This window comes from Mya arenaria, chromosome 12 (assembly GCF_026914265.1).
Source record: "Mya arenaria isolate MELC-2E11 chromosome 12, ASM2691426v1".
Lineage (NCBI taxonomy): Eukaryota > Metazoa > Mollusca > Bivalvia > Myida > Myidae > Mya > Mya arenaria.
In genome coordinates this window covers 47,066,081-47,085,920 of record NC_069133.1, presented here as the reverse complement: position 1 = coordinate 47,085,920, position 19,840 = coordinate 47,066,081, and the positions used below count along the sequence as shown (strand labels likewise).

Here is a 19,840-nt window from a genome sequence, read left to right as displayed (position 1 = left end):
TGTCCATGTTTACTTTTTATTTCAATATAGAAGAAAAAAAGTAATAAAATATTCCCAACAAGAGATGTTGTCAAACACTATGTCCCCCCTGAGCGCCATGTTGTTAGGATTATTTGGACAATTGAATGAAGTATGCATGGAACGAAATGTAAGCTGATTTGTCATTGACATTGGATGCTTTTGAGGCAGTTTTAAGATTATGACCACTCAAAGTGTAAGGATAGTTAGGTTCAGTTTTTAATCATGTTTAGATGATTACTGTTATTTGTTATATATATTATTACCGCCTCTTCTTCAAAAGGGGGCGTAAAAATAAATTGCAACATTACGGACTATAAATTGTTAAACTTTTGTTGGACGACTTATAAACCTCCAAACCACCATGCCAACATTTTAAACCAATTAAATTTAAGTTCTGAGGGAGGGGCACAAGTCCAAAGATTACACACCGAAATAACGCCCCCCCCCTTTAGCGTCAAATCCTCAGAATCCACCCTTGAACCATATATTCTGAATGTACCCCAAATGTTAATGTCTAAACACACTTACATTCCAGGAAGCAACCACATGCTGTCTCAATCAGTCATCACACATGCACCTCTATGCAGGCGAGTCTGTGCTGCAATATAACAACTGGGTATGAAAAGAGAAGCACAGAGCACTCTTTTCGAAATAATTGTACATCAAAGGAATTTTTTTTACAATTTTTTTAATATGGCAAATCCTTCAAGGATGAGAAGATTCCCATTTTAAATATCTATTATTTTAGACTAAGAGCTGCCCCTGAGAATGTCAGTTGACAATCTTCTTGAGCAACTGGTAGTTGAACTTGGGTTTGATACCAAAATGTCCATATTTTTAAAGGTTCTGATCTCGTAAAAAAAATAGCTGACATTCACAGGACCTCCTCCTTGAGATTGATCTGTTTACCACTGCATTATGTACTCAGTATCTGAACTTCCATGAATCTGGGACCCTACTCCCAGCCTGAATGCAAATGCACGTGCAATGCAAATGCAATGCAACTTGCAAATGCACGTGCAATGGAGAAAATTAGCAGGGAGAACTGTGCTATGGCTAACATTTAAGTTTATGTGCATTTAATGTTTCACAGACAAATAGTAATTAGATGTTTTAACTACATAGTACTTGCATCATCAAGACAACAACTCTGCAACTGTCAAGAACAATCAGACGGAACCAAATCAGAAGCAAGTAGCAAGGACTATTGGGCGTAGTGTTTTAGAAGTTTTGTGCTTACTTGAACTTAAACCGAAAGGTAAACATCCTCGTTGAAATGTCATACAATCCTTTGATAGTTAGCATGACTTTTATCTTTACATTTCTTGGTAACATTCTACTAAGACTGAATGATTTTAGAGATTATTAAGGAATACGAAATTGATTCTGAAATAAATGATATTTCGTACTCATTTTACTTCGTACCAGTAGTAATGTGACAGGTTTCCCATAAGCACGATTAGACACGTAGAGTGAATTGTATTTATATAATGAGTCTTATATAATGACTATGGTCATGTATGTAGATTATAGTAAAATGATAAATGTAACTTGTCACTATAAATATTTTAATAATTTTGTTTTATTTCCTTTCAGATCCCTTACAAGAGTCTAGACCAGTGTGTGAAATAATAATTGCCATATCAATATGTTATCTCAGTCGACTGTCCTCAGTTAAAAAGGGTTAGTCATTAAGTGATTTACTTTTGTCAGAATCCACAGCAAGGCATAACACATGTTAACAGTGGAAGAATGGTTAAGGTTTATTAGTTTATCAGCCCTGGGACCAATAACAATAATCCAACTTCCAGATCAGACTTAGGCCAGTAGTGATCAGAACGTCCCAGGCTCGATCCCCTGTTATGAATGGTTCTTTGTCACATTTATTCTATATAATGCTGAACTATTTCTGATAAGATAACAAGTAATTTCAGTTTTAGAACCAGCTACTTGTCAGCTTTACAGTGCTAAACATACCATAACTAAGAGTATAGACATGCAATTACTATCATTAATCTTACCTAGTTATATTGTGTAGGTCTACATTTTATTGGAAAGTCTGTTTTGATGTCTATCTAGCACATTTCACTTTTTCAGATGCAGGATATCACCTTGGACTCCCTTGTAGAAGAGACTATTGCCAAACACCCAGATAGAAGGGCTGTCCGGTTTGATGATGGTCAGACACAGAAGCAACTGTCATATGATCAACTTGGGGCTTTTGCTCAAAAGGTTGTGTGTTTTTTGCTCATTCAAATTGTTAGTATCAGTTGTTGATTGGTCGAATACACTGATTTTATATTTTACCATTTAATTTGACCATTAGCATGCTCGTTTAGAGACAGCGGACTTTAGAGTTAAAGTTTTAAATGAAGGCCTTCTATGGGGACTGTAGAGAGCCCTCATGCTCAAAGTGTTGATGAGTTACCGTAGATCATGTCAGTGTTTATACAATTATAATTAAGAATATTGCCTTTTTTTGGCACAAGTTTACAATGTCGCTGAAAAGTTGATAATTATCATGCATCGACTGTTTGGCTGAAGAAAACAGTTTATTGTTCAATAGTAGGAAAGAATGGTTACTTAAGTCTAGCCACTTCAGACAAACCAGTGTCTTTATAGTTTTGTTTATACTTATTTCTTATAGCTCAAATGTGATAAAGCTGGTAGTTTGAAGAACCATGCTCAAGTTCATTTCCTGGAAAAAAACAGTGATAGTGTATGAGAAAGTTCCCGTGGTGGGAATTAAATCTGGTGATAGGTGGACACCTACACCACTAAACCATTCTCGTTTCATTATTATCAGTTAACTTATAATAATAAAATATAAAAAACTTTTGTATCACCAGGTGAAGCAGTCTCTGGCCAAGTATGCTGGGGAGTTTCTGGGTGTATGTATGAAACATGATGTCAACATGCATGCAGTTCTTCTTGGGTAAATAACTTGTTCATGTGAATACAATTCAGCTACCAGTGTATTCCTATTTTCTCCACATGTCTATATGTTAAAATGCAATGCTAGTATAAAAGGTTTAAGTCAATAGCTTTTAATAAGCTTAATTAGTTTATACCATTTTTATTTAGCTCGAGTTTATTAGGCTCAAGTATGTTTCCTGTGTCAAAAATTCACACTGCTGTCCACAATGAGAGGCAGTGAAAAAGGACTCCTGGTGGGATTTGGACCAAAAACCTCTATATAACTCTCGCCTCACACTCAGCTAAATTCATTTTTAGCTCGACTATTCGAAGAATATGGAGAGCTATACTACTCACCCAAGCGTCGGCGTCGGCGTCACACCTTGGTTAAGGTTTTGCATGCAAGCATTTTTTTGCAAATAATTGCCCTTTATTATTCAACTTAGAAATTCTGGTTAAGGTTTTGCGTGTAAGCACACATAGGTTAATATCTCAGCAACTTCATGAGGTTTTGCATTGAGACTTGATACAATGGTACTCAACCATCCAACCTACTTAATTAACCAAGTAAGATAACTCCTGTTTGCATTTAATGCAAGTAATTGCTCTTTATTATTCAACTTAAAAATTCTGGTTAAAGTTTTGCGTGCAAGCCCACATAGGTTGATATCTCAGCAACTACTTGAGGTAATGCATTGAGACTTGATACAATGGTACTCAACAATCCAATCTACATAGTTAACCAAGTAAGATAACTCTAGTTTGCATTTAATGTTAATAATTGCCCTTTATAATTTAACTAAGATATTCTGGTTAAGATTTTGCGTGTAAGCACACATAGGTTAATATCTCAACAACTACTTGAGGTATTGCATTAAGACTTTATTATACAATGGTACTCAACCATCCAACCTACTTAATTAACCAAGTAAGATAACTCTAGTTTGCATTATATTCAAATGATGGCCCCTTCTTTAGACATAGAAATTCTGGTGAAGGTTTTGCTTGTTACCACTTTTAAGTCAAAACCTCAGCGAATAGGTTAATATCCTAGCAACTACTTGAGGTATTGCATTGAGACTTGATACAGTGGCACTTAACCATCCAACCTACTTAATTAACCAAGTAAGATAACTCAAGTTTGCATTTAATGCAAATAATTGCCCTTTATTTTTCAACTTAGAAATTCTGATTAAGGTTTTACGTGCAAGCACACATAGGTTAATATCTCAGCAACTACTTGAGGTATTGCATTGAGACTTGATACAGTGGCACTAAACCATCCAACCTACTTTATTAACCAAGTTAGATAAATCTAGTTTGCATTTTATGCAAATAATAGGCCTTTATTATTTGACTTAGAAATTCTGGTTTAGGTTTTGCGTGCAAGCACACATAGGATAATATCTCAGCAACTTCTTGAGGTTTTGCATTGAGACTTGATACAATGATACTCAACCATCCAACCTACATAATTAACCAAGTAAGATAACTCTAGTTTGCATTATATTCAAATAATGGCCTCTTCTTTAGTCATAGAAATTCTGGTTGATGTTGAATACCATTGTATCAAGTCTCAATGCAATACCTCAAGTAGTTGTTGAGATATTGCATTGAGACTTGATACAATGGTACTTAACCATCCAACCTACTTAATTAACCAAGTAAGATAACTCTAGTTTGCATTACATTCAAATAATGGCCCCTTCTTTAGTCATAGAAATTCTGGTTAAGGTTTTGCTTGTTACCATTTTTAAGTCCATACCTCAGCAAATACATCATGTATTGCATTGAAACTTTACACACATGCTCCCAACCATTTAACCTTCTTCTTTAATCAAGTAAGATAACTCTATCTTTCATATTATATAATTTTTGCCCTTTTATTTTGCAACTTCTGGTTAAGGTCTTGCATGTTAGCACACATAGGATAATATCACAGCAATTACTTGATGTATTGCATTGAGACTTTATACAATGGTATTCAACCACCCAACGTAATTGAATAACCAAGTTAGATAACTGTATTTTGCAAATAATGGCCCTTTATTATTAGACTTAAAAATTCTGGTTAAAATGTTTCATGTAAATACATTTATGTTAATATCTCAGCACATCATGTATTACATTGAAATCTAATCTAACAGTGATCCATGCATGTTTCGCCAAAACTTTTCAATCCTCACACTGAAAAGCGGCGGAATAGTCAAGCACGCTGTCTCTGTGACAGCTCTTGTTTTTGTCATAGTTTATGAATTTACATTTTCTAAGCTTTTTAATCTTAACATATTGCTTTAAAAAGTTAAGTTTTAATGTAAGCCTTTTGTTTTAAATTTTAAATTTTTCCACTGCAGGATTTTACAGGGCGGTGGTGCCTTCTACAACTTCAATGTTGAGGGGTTTGGCTATGCTGTCCAAGTCCTTAAGGAGATAGGAGCTAGGGCATGCCTTGTCCACAAAGAATTTGAGCAAGTCAGTGTTGCACAGTTTGTCCCATTCAACACTATTTAATGAAGAGATTTAAGTTACCCACTCAAATTAAAAATATGAAAAAAATAAATAATAGAAAGTTTGTTGTAATCTGATTAATTTCTACTAATTTATTTTACATGCTGTATTATGTATTTCTTTAGTGTATTCACATTGCAATACTTTCAACTGCTATCAGAATATTTAAATCTATCCTAGTGTGAAAGCTACACAACTGAAATATTTTCATCATAAAAAGCAAAAACAGTTTTCTTTGTACCTTCTGCTTTACATTAAGTAATTCTTCTAAGGAGCTAGTCACCAGATGATACCATTGGAAGAAAAAAAGAAAATTGTCAAAACTTAAATAAAATTTAAATACAACGCATTAAATCTTACTGATGTACCACTTGGCTTATGACACATGTATCTTCCGCAGTTTTTGCGTATTTTTCTAATTTGAATTTTTCTGGGTTTGTCTACCCATAAATCCCAGTAAATTTAAAAATAGCATCGGTATATGTATCTGTCCTTATCACGTGACTTTCACGTGTTAAGTACTATACTAAAAACTGGGCAACCATTATGAGCTGTTTTTAAACGGGTTAACTCAGCTGAGACAGCGACCAAATATTCTTTTAATCATGTAATATGATGAATTATCGGCCACACACTAGCTTGTATAGACAATTCTAGTCCTGTTTTGAGGAAAAACTATTTGTAGATGTTGGGACCACCTGGTGTCTAGTACCTGTTAAACAATTAATTATGAATGAAAATCTGTCTTCTTTCAGCAGTTTGATAAGTTTCAACAACAAAATTTCAAAATTAAGAAAATAAAGCTGAGGGATCCTGACCTCAGCCAGTTCTATGTCATAGAGTTCCAAGGCAGGGGAAAGGTATTTTAACTCTTCCTTCTTATAATTAAACAAAAAGCCCATGAGGGCTTATGCTCTACTTGCTTCGCTCTTTTAAGAGCATGTAACCATATGTTTTAAAGGGAGATAAACACTACAATAATACCCAACTCCCTGTACACAGTTGTCTCCCTTTGTTCTTTTGCATTTCATGGGCCATAAATCAGTTATACATGAGCTATCTGGCTGGTGTTCGAAAGGAATGGAGCTCTCATGAAAACTATCTTATTCACAAGCAATTGTTAACAGATGCACATACGGAGGCATGGATGACAGGCACCGTATCACTGCATAAGCTTTTCTACCCCTTGGCCATTAGAGCTAAATATCACAATTATTGGTACCGAAAATGTTTTAGGAATAATTGTCCCTTTTTTATAGAGCATCCTTCTGATGATTCAAAACGCACCAATCTTTCATGTTTAAACCAGCACTAGAAATAGGGATGCTATTTTGAAAATTATTTTCAGGTGATCCATCGTCATGAGGCTGACTATGCATACTGCATCACCACATCTGGGACCACGGGGAAACCCAAGACTGTCTGGGTGCCACATGACTGTGTTGTGCCCAATATACTTCATCTCAGGTAACCAGCTTACAATGCATACTTCATTACCACATCAGGGACCACAGGGATACCCAAGCCCGTATGGGTGCCACATGACTGTGTTATGCACAATATACTACACATCAGGTAACCAGCTTACAATGCATACTTCACCTTATCAGGGACCACAGAGAAACCCAAGACTGTCTGAGTGCCTCCTGACTGTGTTGTGCCCAATATACTACACATCAGGTAACCAGCTTACAATGCATACTTCACCTCATCAGGGACCACAGAGAAACCCAAGACTGTCTGGGTGCCTCCTGACTGTGTGTGCCCAATATTCTACACAATAGCCTGAGTAGGCAGGGGTTCTAAGGTTCAGAATTCATCCTTAAATTAGAATTGAGAGCTTTTAACTTCAAGCTTATTAGTACAGTTATAAAGATTGTTTTTTGCTCAGACATGGCATCATAAAGAGTAGAAAGTACCAATTAAAGCCCATTTACCCAGCTCTGGGCATGAATCCTTCATACTCAAACAGACCCCCGGCTATTTTTGTCAGGATTTACCCTGGGTCTGCCGTCAAATCTAGGTGTACATAATTATCTGTTATATTCGTTTGGTGTAGCTGATTTTGATCAGTTTGTACCGAAACTTAAACCCTTTAAATATGAAGAAATTCCAGACAATACATATTAATCTTTGATTGTTAGTGAAGACAGGCATAATACTTATTAATGTTATATTATATTTTTGTCTGAATCTACCAAAATATATAAGTTACTTATATATACGCTGGGAGTCACATAGTAAATATACCGTTATCTTAAATCTTAGAATGTGAATATGAGGTCAATGCAATGTTTGTTTCTTTCACAGGGAAATATTTGGCCTTACACCTGAGGACACATTCCTCTGTGCCACATCACTGACCTTTGACCCTGTGATGATAGAACTATTTACGTCTCTCAGTGTGGGGGCGTGTCTTCTTGTTGTGCCACCAAAGGTCAAGGTCAAACCTGATCTATTTATAGACATCATCTGCCAGAGAAACAAGGTCACTGTGATGCAGGTTAGTTAGCAATTTCACAAAATTAACTTAAGATGTGTGCTTCAAGTGAGTAGAATGTCTTTTGGTGGTGAAAATGTTATCTTCGTCTAAATATTACTAAAATCACTATACTTTATTTTACCTTGTCTTGCATTGTGAGGAAAAAATGTTTTTGTAAAAATGTAGCAGTTAAACCGAAATGTTTGCCAAGTTAAATTATAATGTAATGTACTCTTCAAAATGTTGTACATTTGAAGAATTACAAACTATGTCTTTTTTTCCAGACTACACCCTCAGTTCTGTACCAAATCAAGGGAGATAAGCTGAGAAATGTTTTACTTGGTAGTAAGACTAGCCTTAGAGTTCTTGCCCTTGGTGGAGAACATTTTCCTGCCTATGACTGGATACTGGTATGTTCTGGTTGAATAATGTAGCCATGGCTAATGGCTTTGTCCCTCATATTGATTTTTGAGTCAAAAGTCAGGGTCATGGTGATGTTTACACTGCCGACAGGTGACACATGATTCCCAGAATACTTGTTTGTGTAATGGATTATGGTAGTATCTGTACTCAGAATTGCTGATTTGAAAATGAAACACTTACTAATGATATAAGGACTTCCTTTATTCATTTCTATCATTGGCAGATTCTCACAATTTATGGGCTTAACTAGAACATGCGTAGAATCAGTTTGAAATGTGAAAGAAATGTCTTATAGAAAAGTAATTCGTATGGTAAGACCCATTGGTTTTAAATGAGGTATATAAACAATGGTCCAGCCCCTGCAAATGAGAAAATCAACAACAATAAATATAAAAAGATTGATGATACATTTACTAGTACATTACTTAATAAGTTGAAGATATTTTGCTATTGTTACAGAGACATAGAGGTGCTGACAACATGACAAGGTTTTTCAACCTGTATGGAATCACTGAGCTGTCAGTTTGGGCAACATGCTATGAAGTTACAAAAGAGGATTTCAGGTTTTTTGCATTCTTCAGGAATATTCTGAATAACAGAGTTTTTTGCCTTGAGTTATGTTAAGATTGATTCTTTTAAGTTCAAACACATTTATTGTTAGCTCGCCTGTTTTTCGAACCAAAAAAGTCAAGGTATAATCATAGCCTTGGTGGAGGGCTACCTTTTTTACCGACAAAGCCGTTATGGACGGAAAATGAAAAGTAACAAACAGATTTCAGACCAATTTTTTAGACATTTTCTGTTATTGAAATTGGTCCGGCAAGGTCAAAATCAGTCCAAACTGGCAAATTGTCGGGTTTTAGAAGCCCTGCATGGTGTAATTGTAATTTGCGGCGTTGGCGTGGAGTGCAGTTACTCTAACCTTGGCTGTAAGTCAAAAAGCATTCAAGATACTCAAATACAACTCAGTACACATGTTGCAATAGTGACAATAGCCATGTTCAGCAAGGCCCGTAACTCTGGCTTTAATAGTTGTTGAGTTATACCCCTTGAAAGGATTAAAGCAGACCTAGTTGTCGTTCACTCACCCTTGCTTCTATTATGGTGTACATGTTTGAACTTTGTTAGAATGACATCCTTGTTTTACCTGTGTGTTCAGGACTTATTGGTTTTACTGATGATGCCTGAACATTTTCAATATATAAAATTTGCATTTATTGGGTATGCGAATATTACACCATCAAAACATTTGTGTTATCATAGTAGGATTCCATTTTCAGGTTTTAGCAGAAATTAAAAGAAATAAATGATTTACAGTAATCTGTGAGTGAACAATTCCAAACAAGAAAATGGTATAATGTAAGTGTCTCAATCATTTTTTCTCCTTTCCAGGGAACACACCATTGCCCCTGTAGGATCTCCCCTGGCCCAAACCGACCTGCGGGTAGAAAATGTACAAAAACAGGGAACCAAATCTGTTGGAGAACTTGTCATTGGTATGGAAACTTAAGTTTCTGGCCATTCAGAATGGCCACCGGTTGGATTTTTGACCACCCCTCATACAAGTGAATGAAAATTTTGCTTACATACCTAAAACTTTAAAATTTAGTTATATTGGATTTTTTAAATGTTATTTTTAAACATTTCATCAATTTGCATGTTTACTGACATGGTCATGGCTGCTGCAATTGTGAAGTTTACTTCAAATTGTTCTTTTCCTATTCAGTACCTCATGTGTTTCACAATTTGAGATAATAACATAATGTATTTTACAGATTGCATCCAGAGAAGATGCAAAGTGAGTGGGTCGTTCCAAAAGTCTCTAGCTACTGGGGATTTTGTTGAGATAGATGAGCAGGGGAACTGGTTCTACCAAGGGAGGGCTGACTTACAAGTAAAGAGAAATGGGATCAGGATAAATCTACAGGAAATAAACATGGTTGGTTTAAGTAGAAAGTGACAGGAGTGTTCTAAATATCTCTAAACACTTGGGGCAGATGAACAGGGAAACTATGATACATGAAGGTCACACTTAGAATTGAAAGTATTACTTGAAAATAAGATGGTCACACATTGAATTGAAGTTGTTACGTGGAAATAAGCTATGTATTAAGTGGCAAGTGACAATTAATTTCTAAATAAATAATATCACTACTAGTGACAAGAATTAAACAAAAATTGACTGAACAATTTGATTGTAGGAAAGAGTCCCTGAAACTTTCAGTCTGCTAAAGAATGCCAGTTTGTTGAAATCAGTGCTTCCTTCTTGCTTAAAGGCCTAGTGCATGTTGTTTCTCCTGAAAATGGCAGTGAAAAAGTAAGAGGGTGAACTCAAGTATTTAAATATATTATTTCTTTAATGTTATAATAACAATTTCCAGGTAACTCAAACATGCCAGTTTGTTGGAAACAGTGCCTCTTTCATGCTCAAAAAGACTGAGAAACTAGTTCTTGCTGTTTCTCCTGCAAATGGCGATCAAGAAGAAATAAGGGAGGGAACTCTGGAACACTTAAAGAGAAACCTGCCTTCCCACTGGATTCCTGATGATGTATTTCTCATAGATTACATCCCTGTCACAGATCATGGTAGGATCATAATCTTTGTGATGCATTAATATACTGCATATGTACATTTTAAAGTTAACATGGATGTATGATTTCCTACAATATAATTGATTGACTGGTTCGACACCTTTTTTCATTTTTGTCTTGGAATGAGCCAATGTTTGCGTAATTGTCTGGTTACCAGTGCTATAAGACTGCTGACAAAAGATCAGATCATATATTTACATTCGAAAATTTATATTTAATTGCTAAAAGCGTTACTGATGCTTTAAGAAAAATGAAATTTTCGGCAGATCTGTTCTATTGTAAGTTATCTGACTGCATTGAAGGCATTGATACCGAAATCAGCTGATTCTGAGACAGTATTAAACTTTATAAAAATGGCAAAACTGTCAATCTGTGAGAGTGCATCTTTAAATTCATAATAAAATATTTGATTAGAAAACAAAGGATATCTGTACTGAAATGTTCCTTTAAAAAGCAGGTATTGAAAGTGAGGTAGTTTACATCAGAATATTAAGATCTAGTCACATTTCTTACAAGGAGACTTTAAACTTATTCACTGTCAAAATTTTCAGTAAATTATATCCAGACATGATCGACACTTGGGTCACCTATAATTATTTTAGCATCAAATTATTCTGTCAAAATATGTTGTATTCCCTAGAAATTAATGATAGCTTTTTTGAAAATGTTGAGATAATTTTGACCTGATCCAGTACACAAGTGTCATGCATACAAAAACTCTAGATGTAGCGTTTGAAGAAATAGTTCTATCATTGATGTGGATGGAATTGATATGTACCAAGTTACAAACATTTTTTAACAAAATTTGTTCTTTGTATTGTCAATAGTATATATACTTTATGTTTATGATAAAATTCCAAAAATTTCCTGAACAACCTTTTGACATGTTTTAACTTCGATTTGAAATTTCGTTCCTTAAATTTTGCTCTTATTTGTCGAAGATTTGTCATGTTTTGTGGCTATTTTGCAATAAAGTAATATTTGTTACTTTCAGGCAAAGCAGATATAACACAGCTTGAGAAGGCATATTTGACAGTTCGGTCAAAATTCATCCAAGATTTTGATGTCGTGAAACTATTGTCAAACACCTGGATGGTTGGTTACTTTGATGTATTTTAGAATATTATACCTTACATAAATGTGTTCCTTCTTTGTATAGATAAAGTTGATCAGTTGGTATATCACTGAATTCTTTATCTTCTTATAAAAATCCAGTTTTATGACGTCAGCGGTCCATATCATATTTTTGGCTGGACCGGACCTCGCCATAAATGTAACATGGACTGGTGATGTCATACAACTGGTAAGTGCAGCTTGCTATTTTCACAATGGCGATAATTTGTCGCAAGTAAACATTATAAGCTTTGTTCAATAAAACACATTTAAAGCGCTTTGAAAATATTGAATGGTAATAATGAATGTTAGGTATAATATATAAAATATTTACACACCACTTCGGGCCATATGGCATTATAAGGACCAGCCAGTCAGCCCCGTAAGGTAAATTGACCTCGGCTAACGCCTAGGGCCATAAACACTTTCTGTGGCTGACTGGCCAGTCCTTATAATTTCATATGACCCTCAGTGGTGTGTAATAATTCTTAAATATAACATATACATTGAGTAAATGACAGTTATCATTGTAATGAACCATGCTTTTTCTTAGCCTCGACAAAATCGGCTAAATAGATGTTACTTGATCTTGATGCATTCAACTTAGAATCTGTTCCATCCCATCATCACACAAATATCTGTTGAATAACAGCCATCGAAATTATGATAATTTAACAGTGTTGATATAGCATCAGTAGGATGTCTAGGATATGAAAAAATATGCTGAAGAAACTCGAAAAGATCCATAAGAAGATTGCATCCATGCAAAGTCAGGAAACAAGACTTGCCAAGACACTTAAAATTATCTTCTAGTGAATTGACTTTCTCAACCCATTACCATTGATTAACATGCTGGTTAACATTAGTTATTGTGTTGAACATTCAAATGTTTTTATTCCCCCGGAAGACTTTTTGAAAAATAAATTGTACCACAAATAAAAACCGACATCATAAACCTCAACTCAAGGTTAATCAATAAGAAAATTGATTACCGGTAAAAATATTAAAAACATTATTTCCTGTCAAACTGGTAGCCATTTTCTCACAAATGATGTGAGACCAATAATACATAAAATCAATTAAGGCAAGTGTTGAATATTGATCACAGTTATCATGCTTGGCCCCTTTGATAAAATCGCTTGCCTCGGCTTGTGCTTTTTATTTTTGTAAGCCTTTGATGATAAAGTTGATCTATTTTCAACACTAACTATTCTCTCTTTTTGAAATGTTTTCTCTGTCTATTACGATTCAAATTTAACTAAATAAAAACCAAGAAGTGCAATTGTTTTTTAATTAATTGTAACAAAAAAAATCTGAGATTAAATTATTGGTAAATGGTCAAAACCTAATATCTGTACTTTTTTGGAAGAATTCTTTCTCTGTGGCTGCTTACATTTCTCTCTCAATTTTTGGAGTTTTCTTCAATTGCAGGAAATGCTGAACTTGACAGCCTTATCTTCTTTAGAGACTAGCAACTTTATTGATGCTGGTGGTACCTCTATCAAAGCTGTTCATCTTCAAAATCTTATGGAAGAGAAATTAAAAATAAGACTACCATTCTTCATAGACATTCTAGTAAATAAATGTTATACAGATGTTAAGTCCTATTTGGTTGCTGCTCAAAGAAATGCTTCAGAGAAATGTGAAAGCATCTTCAATGGTAAAAAATTTGTGAAAACTAAAGGCAAAGAAGTAGAAACATACATTGAAGTAGATAAAGACATTAAAGTAGATACCAGGGAAGAAACTATTAATGATGAGGCAACAGACAAAGACAATGATATTAATATAGACCATAAACTAAAAGTAGATAACAAGAAAGAAATATCTATAGATAAAAACGTAGACAAAGCCAAACAAAAAAGTAAAGACATTGAATTAATTATTGACAAGGAAGTGAACTTCATTTACTCTGTAAGTAAAGGAAACTGCTATCAACGGGTAAGAAAAGAAATTGGAGTATTTAACCCAGTTGTTGAAAAGTTGCCTCTAGAAGTAAAGAATGGTTGTGAACACATACAGCTTGAACCAATCTGGAAGTTTGATACTACCAAGTGTGTGGATGCTGCTGCTCTCATTGCTGTGGGACAAGAAAGGTTTGATGCTTATCTATTGATGTGATGATTTACCCTTGAGGTAAACTCTTAAGATGTATACATGTATTTAGTTTGATCTTTATCTAATTGGATCAGATTTGAATATTTCCATAGCATTACATTATTGTTGTCGTTGTTGTCTGCAACAACAAGGTAAACTGGTTATACCGTAATTCAAAACATACCATTGTTATACACATGAAACTGAACACAGATGTTTATTTTGACTATAAATACATGAAAAAAATATCAAAACACTCGGATTGAAATATCTCAGATGTGATGCCTCTAATAATTTGAAAGATTAGCAAGATCAATAAACTATACAGTTGAGGACTGATGTCCGCTTTCAGCATTCTTTTGTCGCCGATTTTTCCTTTAGTGCTTTTAATCACAGTCAGTGTTGTGGACTTCTACTCATTTAGGAATTGTTTCCTTTTCTTTCCGCTGCCACCATCCAATATATCATTGGAAAAACAATTAAAACCATTAAGTGTCTAACATTTTATTTCTACACACATACACAAAGTCTTGATAAATATTTACAGTTTAAAAATACACCTATTTAATTAAGTCCAAAAGTCATTCTCTAATTTCTACTTAGTCTCTCTCCTCATCTCAATCTCCTCATCTCCTCACTCGGTTTATATATCTTGTTTAAAACGGACAGTGGCCGAAGAAATGCGGACAGTATTACATAATAGTGGCCCCAAGAAAAGCGGACACGGCCACTATCATATAATACTGCATAACATTGACTGAGGCCACTGAATACACAAATGCATGATTAATATTCTCTCTAGAGACCTGGGAAGGATAAGAGTGGCAAGAAGTAGACATTACAGCTACTACTCAGAAGCTTATACTGATAATTTAGATAACACCATCTGTGCATAATAATTTCTCCCAACAGAAATACAAATTAAAAGAAAACTTCACTTCAGTTTTTTACTAAACATTTTATAGATATAAAATTGCCACACTATTCCCCTCCCAGTTCTTGACACCTGTCAACTAGTACATAATCAATTATATACATACATCTGTCAAATCTGTCCTTCTCATAATTCTGTCAAAATTACAAATTTTCTGCATCTCGCTCAAAATAAATGTGTTTCACCGGTTAAATGTGTCCATTCTATTTTCTTGAGTCACAAGTCCATTTTCAAAGTCCATAAATTAGTCCAATTGTTCATTTACTTGTTGTTTTATGCAGAATACTTCTTTAAGTCCATATTTGTTCAGCAACATTCCTGCTAACAGTCCGATGTTAAAATGTTTAATATAGTTCTTCATTTGTTCTATTGGAATAAGTCTTTGATTGGAACAACTTGTGTTTTCCCCGATGTTGTCAGAGCACTGCTTTTTATTTATCACATTAATTCCACAATTGTGCATTAGAACAAAGAGTAAAAAGCACAAGTTTGTCTTTGACATCTTGTTGTTCAATTTGCAACACTTTCAATAATTGTGTTAAAGTCCGATCCCACAGCTGGACACCAGTGTCGCCGATTTTTCCTTTAGTCGGTGCTTTTAATTATTCGGTATTTCCACCACAGTCAGTGTTGTGGACATCTGTGCATAATAATTTCTTCCAACAGAAATACTAATTAAAAGAAAACTTCACTTTTCAGTGTTTTACTAAACATTTTATAGATATAAAATTGCCACACTTTTAAATACCTTTCCATTCAATTCAAATATTGTGGATCAGAAGAGATTGTAAGATTATGTTCGTTTATTATAAAACTTTTTCAGGTCTTATGTTTATGTGGGATCTCACTCATACCAATTCACCTGTTTAGACCTTGCATCAGGGGAGGTAATTTGGGCAATAACTCTGCCATTCAGGATAACAAAGGAAGCTACTCTCAGTCTCTGTGGAAGATGGGTGCTTGTTAGTAAGTGATGGTAAAGTGTGTTTTTTATGAAGCAAGGTTATGCTGTGAATTCTTTTAGTTCACTAGCTTACAGAGCATTCTCTTAGCCTCTCAAAATGGAGACCAGTACAGGTCCCTTATAAACGAAATAGATTCAAGCTTAATTCATATTTATAGGAAGTTTTCTTTTTAATCAAACTGGAGTACATCAGTATTTAATAATGTTATATTGAACTTGTCTTTTTGTTTGAGTGCATCTAATAACTATGAACACATCTTTATTGTATGTATATCACACTGTATAATATAAGGAAAATACTTAAGGTATCCAACTCAACTAGTTTTCAAATGTTTCATTCAACCAAGATGTTGAATTTTGGTTTCTCCTGTCCCAATATTTGGTAACATCTGATTGGATATTGCTTACTGGTTACTAAATGTAAAATACAATGTAATACAATTATTACTCATTAGCTGTGGAATATGCTGTCACATTAAGCAACAAATCATCATCAATAATGATTTTGCAATTTATATGAACTGCATATTTCACAGCTAATGAATAAACAACTGCTTTCTTAAATAATACCGTATGATCTATTATTATGTCATATGATAAACTGTTTCTGGTCTATAGATAGACAGGTCAATTTGGCTTTTTGTTCTGTTTACGAAAATTGCTCTTTGTCTAATCATGGATGGTTTATTTATAGATGAGGTAATAAAATGTATTTCATGATCATCTGAAATTCATTTATGATAATCTATCTATTTATCTGATACCTTAAATGTAAATCTTTCTGTTTAAGGCTGCACAGACGGCTACCTGTATGTGTTCTGTGCTGTGGCAGGGGAGATAACTTGGCAGTTTAACTCTGGCGCAGCCTGGTTATCTACCCCAGTTGTGGATGTGAAATCTGGGCATGTGTATGTGCGGAACTGCTTGAACTGGTTCTTCTGTCTTTCTGTAGAGGTAGGTCATTATGTTGTACTCAATTTCCTAAATGGCAAATTAAAAAACAGATAGTTTTGAAACATGTTAATTTAACAGGGAATAATGTATATTTATATTTTTAGATATAGCGCTAAAAAGCACCTTCAGAATGGGAAACAAATTAATCTGGAAAACAAGTACTGTCAATAGCATTTTGGTCACCACTTGAGTCATATAATACATGTTGAGCCGTATCTTGCAGAGTCAGGTTGTGATGTGGAGTAGGACACTTGACCTCCCTGGGAGTAGCCATGCAGCAGTTAGCTACAACCCTCACCAGCTCTACTTCATAAGCTCAAAAGATGGAATGCTGTGCTGTCTTCATCCAGTAAGACATCATTTTTGTTCATTGAGAATTTTAACCTCAAACTCGATAGTTTTCTTTTAAATGCTTAACAATTTATGTCATTCCTCACTTAATTGGGTCACAATTGTATGCTCAAATGGATCTTTACGTTAATAACAAGTTATTATTATTATTAGTCCATAAATGAACCAACGACCAAAGAATATGCACTCTGGATTCCTTGTTACTAAATAAATCATGTTTATTTTACTAAGTTTAGTGCTACTTTTCATCGGTTTAAACGAGGCAAGTGTACTAATTTTTTTTTGCCTAACTGGTGTTTTATGAATGTCTCACTCTGTGTATTTTGCAGGTGACATTACTGGATGGCATAATGTCAGTGTTTCTTACGTTTACTATAGAATGAAATGGGTTATTAGTGAATCGTGTATTTAATGTTTAGTTTTTTGCAGGTAACTGGTGAGACAGTGTGGCAGTATTTGGTTGGCCAGACAGTTCTTGAAGCTCCAGTTATTACCTCTCTTGGGATTCTAGTTTCCTGTGCAAAGTCACATGTCTTCTTGGTGGACTTTTCTGGAAACTTGGTAAGTTTTTTTAAATGTTGATGTAATCATTAATAAACTCTTCAGGATAATTGGTAGGGTTTCCGCTTTATAGTATTCCAAATTCCAGGCTTGTAAGAAGTTTGCCTTATGGCATAATTGTGTAACATAGTTGAAACATTTCCAATTTATATTGCATCTTATTTGATGGGGCCCATGTAATGCATTCACACTGTTTTCTTGTCTTTGCTTCCAGATACATAAACACAGCTTTGAAGATCACATGTTGCATCAATTCACAATTATGACCAGCTACCAGAGTAATACATCTATGATGAAAGATATGGCCCAAGACACATTATTATTAAGGGTCTTCTTTGGGAGTTCAGTTAATGGCCCCAAAGATGAAGATAAAAAGTTTTTCATCAACTGCTTTGACATAAATAAAGGAACTTTGATATGGAGGCAACCGGTTTTGTCAAAAATTGCTTCAATGCCGTTTCTGTGTTTGTCTGAACTTCAGCCAAGTGAATGTGAAAGTAATTGTTCAAAGCCTAAAAAGCCCAAAACAGAAAACAAAACAGATTGTGTATCCTCCTTAGTGTTAAAAACCTCAGATCCAAGAACTTTGCTTTTTGTAACACAGCAAGCAGGGTGTGTATGGATATTTGATGCAGACACAGGGGATGTGCTGTGTCATAAGATGTTTGGTAATGAGATATGGTCAGCCCCTGTGGTCCATAACAGCAGGGTTGTGTTTGGGTGTAGGGACAACTTTGTTCACTGTCTGAGTGTCACCTAGGTTGAGTTAAGTGTCATACAATATAGAGTGAAAAAATCATGATTAATGTTTTACCTTACTGATGATGACATTCTACCAAAAATGTTTTGAAAATAAAAATTTGAAACTAATCGTAGTGTATATTGTTTGTTTGATGAGATTATCAGTGGCAACAATGAAATTGAGGGATATTCCAATATATTGATATGATTCCTAAAATATCATATTGGTGATTTTACTCCTTACACATTAATGGGATAGTAACTAAGATATTACTCAATGGACATAAATTATTTCCAATGCATCATGGTAAATATTGAATTTGATCAGTGACATTTATGTGGAAAAAAACAAGGAGTTTTATGATCAGAAATTTATGGTCGTGTCTCATAGCTATAGGGCAAATAATAATTTGTTCAAGTTCAAGTTAAATTTGAATTTTCAACAAGTTTTAGATTGGAAATTTTAAGTATTGATTCTTTAAAAAAATGAAGAACTGGTGTACAACATAGCTATAATTTATGTATGGTTGACTTGATGGTTATTGATGATGGCTTATCATTTACAATAAAATGAATACTGAAAATGGCAGTTCACCTTATGTAGCTAATTGTATGGAACTCTGAGAAGTTCTCCACAGGTATCATTAGGCTAGGTTGCACATCTTCATTACTTGATTGGTTAGAAGTATTATGTAAAAAAAATATTGACCAATCAATAAACATTTTGCCTAACTTTGACCAACCCCAAATATTGACCGTTTTCATTATGTTTGTTTTCACCCTTTTTATTGGTAGGTAAACTTTGAGTAAAGCATAATTGGATTTAAGATTTTGCATTACATTAAGTATTCCATATTAAAATACTTCTCTTATCTAAACATAATCAGCAATTCAATAAAAACAAATCCCTTTGTAAGCTATAATAAAATAAATCAAGACATCCATGATGGCCCTTAATTGCTCACCTGAGTGAACATGGCAATGCAACATGGATTTCTGGCAATGCAACTAGGGTTTAAACTATGATTGAGTATTGTCAAATGTTGTAGTGGCTATTAGTGGCTATAAAGGGATGTGTACAGTTTTGAAAAAAAAATTCAATGTTAAAACATTGATTTTTTTTTCAAAACTGTACACATGGTTCAAATTTCATTGATGTAGCTGCAAAAATAAGGAAGTAGGT

At 34.4% G+C, this 19,840-nt stretch overlaps 1 protein-coding gene across 2 annotated transcripts; it reads left to right on the top strand.

Annotated features, from left to right (window-relative positions):
• The first annotated feature begins 1,256 nt into the window (after window positions 1–1,256).
• On the top strand, window positions 1,257–18,786 carry LOC128210302 (beta-alanine-activating enzyme-like). 2 transcript variants are annotated; one of them, XM_052914568.1, is made up of 20 exons: window positions 1,257–1,279; window positions 1,618–1,704; window positions 2,119–2,253; window positions 2,871–2,956; window positions 5,292–5,409; window positions 6,204–6,305; window positions 6,794–6,912; window positions 7,756–7,948; window positions 8,212–8,337; window positions 8,810–8,913; window positions 9,743–9,846; window positions 10,126–10,289; window positions 10,732–10,936; window positions 11,937–12,037; window positions 13,487–14,151; window positions 15,910–16,052; window positions 16,841–17,004; window positions 17,228–17,353; window positions 17,785–17,916; window positions 18,131–18,786. In XM_052914568.1, exons 3-20 carry the CDS (start codon window positions 2,119–2,121, stop codon window positions 18,674–18,676), a joined length of 3,333 nt encoding a protein of 1,110 aa, XP_052770528.1. In that variant the 5' UTR covers window positions 1,257–1,279; window positions 1,618–1,704; the 3' UTR covers window positions 18,677–18,786. The 2 variants fall into 2 exon arrangements, with proteins under 2 accessions (XP_052770528.1, XP_052770527.1); XM_052914567.1 differs by having other exon boundaries at window positions 6,201–6,305.
• Window positions 18,787–19,840: the final 1,054 nt, after the last annotated feature.

What these genes read in the sequence shown, in the direction of transcription:
- LOC128210302 (XM_052914567.1), top strand. Translation starts at nt 2,119, where the DNA reads ATGCAGGATATCACCTTGGACTCCCTTGTAGAAGAGACTATTGCCAAA. An exon ending in TTGGGGCTTTTGCTCAAAAG is followed by an intron (nt 2,254 to 2,870) that starts GTTGTGTGTTTT and finishes TTGTATCACCAG; the next exon opens with GTGAAGCAGTCTCTGGCCAA. An exon ending in CTGCCTATGACTGGATACTG is followed by an intron (nt 8,338 to 8,809) that starts GTATGTTCTGGT and finishes CTATTGTTACAG; the next exon opens with AGACATAGAGGTGCTGACAA.